The 10,554-nt window shown below is 34.6% G+C and overlaps 2 protein-coding genes across 2 annotated transcripts in view; one reads left to right on the top strand and one right to left on the bottom strand.

Annotated features, from left to right (window-relative positions):
* LOC119838401 (synaptic vesicle glycoprotein 2A-like) overlaps positions 1 to 1,274 on the top strand; it is an 8,846-nt gene extending 7,572 nt beyond the window's left edge. Inside the window, exons 8-9 of the mRNA XM_038364339.1 lie at positions 593 to 720; positions 1,219 to 1,274. Of these exons, the coding sequence (XP_038220267.1) occupies positions 593 to 720; positions 1,219 to 1,274 (184 nt within the window). The remainder of the gene's footprint in view (positions 1 to 592; positions 721 to 1,218) is intronic.
* Positions 1,275 to 1,338: 64 nt separating this feature from the next.
* LOC119837657 (mothers against decapentaplegic homolog 6) overlaps positions 1,339 to 10,554 on the bottom strand; it is a 28,930-nt gene continuing 19,714 nt past the window's right edge. Inside the window, exons 3-5 of the mRNA XM_038363379.1 lie at positions 7,932 to 8,012; positions 5,553 to 5,740; positions 1,339 to 3,679 (exon numbers count right to left, since the gene is read on the bottom strand). Coding sequence (XP_038219307.1) covers positions 3,335 to 3,679; positions 5,553 to 5,740; positions 7,932 to 8,012 — 614 coding nt within the window. The 3' untranslated portion in view covers positions 1,339 to 3,334. The remainder of the gene's footprint in view (positions 3,680 to 5,552; positions 5,741 to 7,931; positions 8,013 to 10,554) is intronic.

The following is a 10,554-nucleotide window of genomic DNA, read 5'->3' as shown; positions in this document are numbered from 1 at the left end:
CCTCTCTTGGCGGCGCCTCGCTCTCCAGCGTCACCGTCGACCTGTTCCCCACCTCACTGAGGTATTTTTTACTGAAATGATTTTTATTGGCTTCACTTGTATGTTTGTATGCTTTGTTTGTCAAGGACTCTTTTGGGCGCGATTTTGACGGCCTATTAACACTGTGACCATTTTGACACTTTAAACTGCCAGATTATATTTAAACTTAGAAGATTTATCGATGATATGATAAAATTGTTTTAGGTTGATTTATATAGAAGTGTGTTTTTAGCTTTTTTAAAGTATCGTTTACATAAGCTTCACTTCTGTGTTTGATGAAACGTGTGTATTTTTTTTAGTGCATACTATTATTATATTTATTAAGGTATCGGTATAAATTACAAATGTATCTGTGTTATAAACATTCATAAATCTAATCTAGAATAAAGGCCGGATTATAAATATGCTTGTAATATAGATTTAAGATTGAAGACACATGTTCATGTAGTCTCATTATTATAATCCCTATCATCGAGTCGCAGGTTGACATACTTATCGGCTCATTGCATTGGACATATATTTTCCTAACAATCGACAAATAAATATATTACAGAGTAATGGCGATGGCTACATTCCTCATGTTTGGAAGATTGGGCACCATAACTGGTACAATCACGTTTCCCGCGCTCATAGACTACGGCTGCTTGCCACCGTTCTTCACTATAGCTGCAGTTTTAACAGGCACGTAAATTGAATACAGCGCCATCTATTGGAACTATTCTTAACCATAAAGAACATTAATACAAATGTAATCCTATTATAAGTTTACAATTACACCGTTAGATGGCACTTTAAAATGGTTATATGATTTTTTTATGTGAATATTATGACCAGAGCACTAATAAAAAAAAGAAAAATTAATCATTTTCAGAGCAGGAGAAATTGTATGTAAACTGTATTTATTGAAATTGACCCATTAACCCGTATTAACTTTATTCAATTCATTTTAATTCGGTAAAAAGGTATATTCTTATAGCATAATCTAGATAATTATTGAAAAATCAAATCTCTCCTCGGCTAAATCGGCCTCTCAAATGGTCAAAAATACATTTTATTTATAATTAGTAGTTAGTGTAAGTTTTTCTTAACTGCTTTTCAAATTCAAACTCAAAAATTGTACCCATATAAAGAATGTGACGAAAAAGATTATTATTGATAAAGAATTTTCTTTCATTTCAGCTTGTGCGGTTGCATGTTTCTTCATACCAAATACGACACTGAAGAAACTGGAATAACTACTGTGATACTATTTGTAATGTCCGAATTTTGTATATAGATGACGAAATAAAAGTACAAAAATTAAAAATATTCTTCTCTTTATTTATAATTTATCATATCCTAATCTCATCCATCTCAGTCAGACTCACGCTTAACAATAATCAGCGAATCATAGAGAACGGTCGCTATCTACAATTTTATATAGCTTTTACATATTTTCAACAATGTATACATAATACAATAAGTACAATGCAATATAGAACAATTAATATATTATGGACCTGTTATAAGTTCGATCATTATGCACATTACAGCCAGTCGCACTTTTATAATCTGTATAGGTTATCTGTCAATGTCAAATTTTGAAATATCAAGTTACTTTTTAAATTTCTATTTAACTTTTATACATTGTTAGAAAATACGTTTATATTAAGGCGCTTGATCAGTCTAAGGTAATGACTAAACTGGTGTTTATATACATAAATATCAATTATGAAACAATATTTTACACATTTCAATATTTATAATTATTATAAAAAACAAATCAGCCCCCATCATTCAAAAGCGTTTCAAAATGGCACTTATATCGTGAATAATCGTTGCTCTTAGCTGTTTCGCAACATATCAAAATCAATATAAATAATTATTTCATTAATTTGATTCATTTCCAAATTTTTCAAATTAAGAATGAAGTGTATTGTCTGTAAATTCATAATCATAGCTTTTAAAATAAAGGAGCTATGTACAAAAAAAATGTGATGCAAAAATCTCAACACTTTACATGATATTTAAATGTTTCCATTTTCAATAAATAAGTTTTTAGATCAATATGACGTTTAGTTTACCAAAGACATAATTCCAATAAAAAAAATACTTATCCATAGACTGGCCATAACTAACCATAATAGACAAAGCAAGCCTGTTAAAGACTAGAATATATCTTATTGTCAAATTGCTTGCTCTGTCTACGCACACTCTTTAAATTCGAGTTTAAACAATTAATTTGTATAATATAATTAATGTATACTTATAGGCCAGTGAAATTGACTGTATTACCCTATATAGATTTCGGATTATAATTATTTGAATACAACGCAAGGCACAAAGTTTAACGGTTATAATTATAATCTATTTAAAACTCGATTGCACTATTTTTGTATGTACGATGACAGATCTTTTAAAAAAACTAGTAATCTAGGGATTGAGTTGTTCCCACAAATTGAGATATTTAACTTTTTAAAAATGCGTTTCACACAGCCCTTATCCACGTCTCGTTACAAAATTTCTTTATATATATGTTTGTACAAAAATGAAACGTCACTGCAGCTGTACCACTGAAGTAAGTCGATAGATACCCAATATACCTGGACTATAGCTATCAGTGTCTCTAATGAAAGAAATTGTTTTGTTTTTTTTTTTGCCGCCCAACAGTCTATGCGACTGTCAACTCTGTTGTCAAATATCAGATGCTAAAAAAGGCGATAACCACTCCTTTTTTTAGGAAAAAGAAATTGTTTTAAAACATCCTTTCGATTGTATTTAGTTTAATATTTGATATTACACCGATTTAAATTCATGGTACAACTGCAGAATGTAACTAAATCTTAAATAATAATAATTATTCACTAAGATAAGGCATACAATTATAAATAATTACAAATATATATATAATGTACATATAACATTTCTATATACAGTCTCGCATTTAAAGCAGAGTTCTATACAAATTAGTACAACATAAATTGTTTTATAATATCTGGCTAAAATAGAATTTTAACTATTGCAAGGATAATTGGCTAATATAAAATGATGGTGTATATTGCCACAAGATTTGATTTGAAGCTTGACTCCACATTCAAATTGTCAAATACAACTTGACAGAGTTGGATATAACTATACAAACAGTTACAACGAAATAAAAATGAACAGCTAATCAATTACACCATTATGTACAGTAAAAAATAAATATTGCCAGATAAACAACCATACCCACTGGGTAAAAAATGCAGTCACGAAAAACAGGCAATGTCACTATTCAGTCACTATTTTCCATTATCACTTCACTTTAGTCTTTGCGTCAGCTCGGGGGCGCGAGGAGTACTTCCAGCCAGCAGGGGCAGGCGGTGACGTCGCGGCGCGAGTACTTGGGCCCCCAGCCCTTGGCGAACGAGATCCTCACGGACCTGGGGTCCACGGGGCCCACGTGGGGCAGGGAGATGGCGGGGGGCGGGGAGGCGGGGTCGAAGACGCAGAGGCAGTGGCCGGGCGCGACCCGCCACACGAGCAGCGCCTTAGCGGCCGCGGCGTCCAGGGCCGGCGAGCTGACGAACACGGGCTCCTGGCTGCGGTTGTACAGCCACACGCCGTCGGATTCCAGGGACAGTGTGACGCCCAAACCTATTTTCGCTCGAGTTTTCCGCACCTGTAACGATCGGAAATTACGTTTAGTATGTTATAAAATTTAGGCTCTAATTCTAGTTATAAACTATATATAATACGTTATGTTTTTAAATTAATAAAGATGCATAAAAATTACTTCTCTGTATAAAATTATAAAATTAACCGAGATCATGTCTTCTTTAGACGTTTAGAAATTGCCTGGACCTCGTTGAAATTCCTACATCAATCTTATTATTTGTATTATAAATGCATATACATAAAACACCAGTTCCACTTCACAGCTATACATTAGCGAATTACAAGCGCATGCGTCTATCTCTGGTGTAGAGGTTATCACGCTCCGCGCCAAATCAATTACATATACAATCGCATATTCGCTGTCCTATTCATTATTTTAGATTTATTTCCATACTCGTGCTTTCTATATGAACAACATACGAAAATTATAATCTAAAGTCATTTTAGAGAAAATGTCAAAAGCTAAATTTAACGTCAAATTCCTGTAAAATATACAAAAGTGACTTAATATTCGAACGTTATTAAAATAATTACAATTATTGAAATAACTTTGACCGCCTCCTTGGTACAGTGGTTAACGCGTGAGCGTAGAACCGAGGGGTCCTGGGTTCAATTCCCGGTGGGGACGCACAAAAAAAAAAATGTCTCGGTCTGGCAGGACACAGAAGGCTGATCACCTACTTGTCCCTAAAGAAAATCGATCAGTGAAACGGATGTACATCATCTGCCCCATACCCCACTAGGGGACACGGGACTTCACACACACTATTATTGAAATAACTAATTGAACGAACTGCTTACACGTGCAGTTTTTGTTTATTCAATCGCTGACGTCATAAAGGGCAAACGAATCGGCCCACCAATGATCGAAAATAAAACGATATTTATAATCTAGGGTCATCGTTCAATCCACATCGTGTTACGATAAACGTCATTACATTCACGTAGTCATTGCCTCTAATGCTAGTCTATCAAACTAAGTACTTTCGTAATAATAATATTGTATTGTTCTAAATACATACAGTGGAAATGATGGACCTAATTACTCGTGGATATGTAAAAAAACTTTAAATAAGACACTTGATTCTTGTAAGAATCTAAATATTTTTTTTAAGCGATTAGAGAGGTAAATATAATCGCTTAAAAATTACAGAATATGTAACATTCTTTCAATATTACTACAAAGAACAAAAGACATTGGCGCACTCCGGATTAAATTGGTGAGTAACATACATCACGAGTTCTACATATATTTTAAATTCTCAATTCATCACATGGTTATTAGTCATGATAAATGAATATTTAAAAATCTTCTTAAAACAAATTCTATAGTGAATAGTTACGTCTTTAAGAATCTTACAAAGAAGTAACATTATTAACCGACTTAAAAAAATATTCTTATATGTATTACATATCAATGATGTTCGAATACTCCGATATATTTACATAGAGCGATTGTACATGACACACTGCACGTACACGAATAATAAGAATGTCGGCGCGAATTATGTCGCCTAAATATGTTAGCAAACAATACAAATACAAAATGTATACACGCTTAAACATTGTGATAAAATGCTTAGTTGGTTAGGCAAGGCAGACATAGACGCGTTCACGCAGTCTAATGCCAGTTCTCATATTATAATTGAAATTTTTAAATACGAATTAGACATTTTTTAACCATCTGGATCTAGTAACATGTTAGCGCTAAACAAAATAATGTCACAGTAAGTGGCGGAGCAGGCTGGTTCCTATTCCTCCCCCGTATCACATATTTAGTTAGTTCGAAGTTTTCATGGGCGGTGGTGGTCGCTAACCATCAGGCAACCCGCCAGCAGGTTGCCGAACAACCGAATGCGTCAGAACAAAATGCCCACCTGTTCAACCTGCGGTTCGCACGTATCGAGCGCGTCCAAGCACAGCCCGTAGCGGCCCGAGCCGCACGCGCCGCCGCCTCCACCGAACACATCCACCGCGCGCACGCGCACGCTGAACTGCCGGCCCACGCGCTGCTGCAGCTCCCAGTAAGCTAGCCGGCACCATTCCGACTCCCAGCTTTGGCGTTCTGGAATATTCGAGAAGTTTGTGAATGCCAAATTTTGGTAGTGCACCACTTAATGGAAGATTTGCCATATTGATATAACTGTTCTATATATTGATAAAGAATTTAATGTTCTATGAAAGAAAATTATAATTTCAAGATACAATTTCCTCTGACGAATTTACACAATTTTGTGTTTCCAATCCTATCATCATAATTTCTGTCTAATTGTTGTTTTAACATTTGGAAATATTCGACAAATAACGTAATATCGTGGCTAAATGATAACTCTAGGTAATAATTCTACCTTTCTCATTCATGTTAGAAATATCTTTTCAAACAAGTTAAAGTTATTTTAAAAATTTACTATAAAACATACATAAACATATATGAAGATCCTCATTAATGCCTTAAAATAAGAACGGATGTTCACTCTCCAAGCACTCAACGCTTCTGAGTTCTGACACAACGTTAGCTGGGAGTTACATCATATTTTTCAGTCACTTGGCTACAAAGTGACGAGCTGTCATAACGAAATGATGTCACCATACTAATTAAATAACGGTACATCTAGCCTTTGCATCTAGCTAGATATTAGACGTGATTTGTGGAAAACTAACTTCGCTAGTTAATCTTTTCGTATGTTATAAAAGTATTCTGAACAGAATAAAATGGTACATTTGTAGGCTTTTAATGGTCAATACTTTTTTGATTATTAATATACGGACTCAACAGAGAAATCACTTGCTTCAATTCATTTACAAAATAATATTCAAATGGGCTTCTTTTAAAAGCACTGAATTAACAATATAAGTAAGTACAAGATATAAAGAAAAAGTCATCTGGGGCTGTAAAATAAAAAAGCAAGTAAATGTCTAAAATAAATAGGGTGGCAATAAAAAAGATATTGCAATGGGTTCTAGAAAGTACCATCAGGTGTCTTAGTAATCCCATGAAAAATGGTAGGTAATGTGGGTTGGCGCCGGGCAGACGGCTCGCCGATCGATAGTCAAGGTTACCGCCACCAGCCTCGTGGGTTACCTGCTATTTTTATCTAGATTCTAGACCAAACCTGGTCGACTAATCCGAAATTTTCAAAATCTACTCTCCAATTCATTCTTACACTACGATCGTTTAGGATTTGTTGTATTACTTATCGTTTACCCTAATATAATTCTAAATTGATCTACAGAGCCAACAGTGTTGTTAAGATTTTCAACTAAATTATATGAATTACGCTATACGTAAAGAAAGAACAAACAGCATCAATATGAAAGATCTTTAACTTCCATATAAATATTGTAATTGCGAAACTATGTTGATATTTTGGTAACTGTCGGGATCGCAATATCTTAGTGAATCGATCAGACACGATTAGTCTGCAGAAGAATCAGACCTGTCCGTTCTACCAGACGATGTGACCAATGCACTAGCATCAGAGGAATCAACTGAAGCAAGCCTTGAGCGGTCGTCGACCGAACAATTGTGGATAATTGAACCCAACTACAACCTTCTCTGCGACATATTATCGGCCTCATTGTAACACAATACGCCGGTATCGTCGGCCGGCTGTTAGTGGATTAAAATATCCAGCTATTTATGATTGGACCTATTTACATCGTTTACGACTGGTATTGGTATACATTGTAATACATTGGATATCGCGTGTGCTGAAACAGCTGATCGGCTGATCTTTGATTTTAGTAAATAAGAATTAATATTTTCTCTTTTTATGAAGAACTAGTATTTATTTAGTTAATTAGTGTGCGCACTATATTTTAACTTATATGAGGGCATTCTACTTCTTTATTGCCGACAACCGACTTCCAAAAATGAGGTCAATTTGACTAAATTTGTTGAGTCTAATATCTCAAAACTTTCGTCTAGATGAATCTATCTATATATAACCTAAGACTATCATCTACGTCATCAGCCCATACATGTTTCCACTGCAGGGACTCACATGTCGTCAAAAGTTTGATTCTTTGACGTGCCGGTTTCCTCACGATGTTTTCCTTCACCGTTCGAGCAGTGCTGATGTAGACCATGTGCAGATAAATTGAAAAATTAATTAATTTCTTGCGTACTCGACCGGTCTCGAACCCTCGACTTATCGCGCTAAGTACAAGGTCCTAACCACTGAGCCGCCACTCTAGAAAGGCTGTACTTGAAATATAATGAAACAAGATCATTGGTATTGTCGGTTGATGCTTACCTTCGCCGTCAGTAGCGAGCGAGCCAGTTCCCAGCCGTTCATGATCTGTTCTCCTCGCGTCTTGTGTGTTCTCGCCTTTCTCTGGAAAGAATAAAAGTATTTCTTCATTAATCATGCAAAAGTTTAAAACATTTTGTATGTTAGAGCGCTATCTCGGAAACTACCAGTCAGAAACTAGTCATATGTATCAAGGGATATGAACACTTTTTGGATCATTCAATAATAATTCATATACAACTTGTCATAATACATTGTGGACTAGCTGCGCCCCGCGGTTTCACCTGAGTAAGTCCGTATCCCGTAGGAATATCGGGATAAAAAGTTGCCTATATGTTATTCCAGTTGTCCAGCTGTCTACATACCAAATTTCATTGCAATCGGTTCAGTAGTTTTTGCGTGCAAGAGTAAATAACACACACACATCCTTACAAACTTTCGCAGTTCACATTAGTAGGAAGTAGAATAGGATAGGATTTTTCTCAACCGTGAGAGCACAGTTCTTTATTTTTCATTGCAATTAGTTAATTTTGCATAAATCTAAGTGTCCGCCAGCGCCATCTAGCGCTCCATTACCAATCCAATATCCCCTAATGGCGGACAGATGCCGCCACGCGTTAGATAATAATACACACAACCGCGGCCAAAATGACATCAAAAAAATCGGTGATAAAGCTCCTCGGAACAAGTTAATCGAGTTCTCGATGACATCAGACTCTGGACACCTGCGCTGCGCTTGCGCACGGTTTTGGTGCCGAAATTTTCTATGATTTAACTTGTAAGTATATTTCGATTGAATGCGACAAATTAGGTATCCTTTTTAGAGGGTATTTGTTGAAAAATTATTGAGAGTTTTAAAAGAGGGTAGGTTACAAATTATTTATTTGTATGAATATGTAAATAATCCATAATATCTTATGATAAAGTGTTGAATCATGAGAAGATAAAACAGATTAATAACTTTATTTCAATATCCTTTTATGGCCATACACCATTATGCTAAAATAATATCGATAAATTTTAAAAGGAATTATAATGCACCAATATAATCTAAATGTAAAACAAAACAATAAAATTCCGAACAAGAGTATAAAAATAATAAAATACGCAACGATTTGACCTGTTTATAAAGTCGGTTAAAATAAGTAAATTCTAAAAACTTAACATCCTTTATATTTTTATAAGGAGTTAGTAACATTAAAATCGAGAAGGGCTGAAGCGATTTATGAAATTTTATGTATTAGATAACAATATCTCGAACCTAATAACCAACTTCGATTATTAATAAAAACCAACTACACTTCGAAGTTTCCAACTTCACTACACAATAAAGAGAATTGGTATGTGTAACTACATACCTATAAACTAGGTATTAACATATGGAAGATCATATCAAGGCTAGCCGACGTAGACATATATGGGTATATTACATAGTATATTTATGTAGAAAAAACTACGAAGATGTCCATTTAACAAAAACTCGTCACAGCATGAGTCAGTATCGACCACGTTTCATTAACATTCGGTAGTTGTAACAAAAAGTATTTGCTGTTATTTTATACTAGTTAACGACCACCGCTTCGTTCGCTATTTATAATATATTTTTGGAGAATAATCAGACTTATTACGCTGCGGTGTGTTATGTGAAGAAAATCAAATATTTACCAGTTAAATTACGTTTTATTTCATTTATTAATATAAACAAGTATATTCGACATCGTGGTCTTGGAATCTCTGTACGTGCCTCAATTCCCAGTGACATTTATAAAATAACGGAAATTTTAAAATGTAGCTCTCAGCTTTATATTGGTTAGATATTCAATCCAGTTTACGTTTCAGCTTGAACTCAATAACATGTACGATTGCTTCCTAGACACATGCTCTTCCGAAGCTTTATGATTGTGGTAATTCGGCAATCAACATTGAATAATCCAGTATTAGACTAATGACGCATCGCTGAAGATATAAATCTAATTATTACACAGAACATGTTATGGTAACTAATTCGCTTGTTGTTATGTCTATTGCTATTTATTTTCAAATATTTACGAAAAGCAATCCGGGAATAACATCACTACAAGGTATAAAACAATTCGCTTTCTCTGTCCTATATGTCCCTATGCATGCTTAAATCTTTAAAACTACGCAACGGATTTTGATGATGGTGATAGATAGAGTCATTCAAGAGGAAGGTTTATATGTATAATAACATCTGTTAAACTCCGACTTTACGCATGCGAAACCGCGGGCAAAATCTAGTAATCCCATAAATATATGTTTTATAATAAATCAACGGATGACTACAAAATTGTTTGATTCTATATCGTCAACAATATCTGCACGTGTAAGTGTTTAAACGTTGAAAACTATTTCCTCTCGCCGTTATTATTATAACGCGTTGAGAAATTTTCATATAATTCAATAGTTTTCACAGAAGAATGTGCAATTTCCTGTGCAATAAATTTTGCATTTAAAACTTAGTAGCAACACTGGAATCTCGTGAGCTAAATCTATTGTACCGAAATAACACTTTGTATCGATCTATATATAATTTTTCATCCCCTACTTCACATACTTTGGGCTCTTTGGGGCTAGTTTTATACAAAACTATACCGATATTTGAGGT

Source organism: Zerene cesonia, chromosome 3 (genome assembly GCF_012273895.1).
Source record: "Zerene cesonia ecotype Mississippi chromosome 3, Zerene_cesonia_1.1, whole genome shotgun sequence".
In the NCBI taxonomy this organism is placed as follows: domain Eukaryota; kingdom Metazoa; phylum Arthropoda; class Insecta; order Lepidoptera; family Pieridae; genus Zerene; species Zerene cesonia.
Note: the sequence above shows the minus strand (reverse complement) of the source record. Positions and strands in the feature narration are given on the sequence as shown.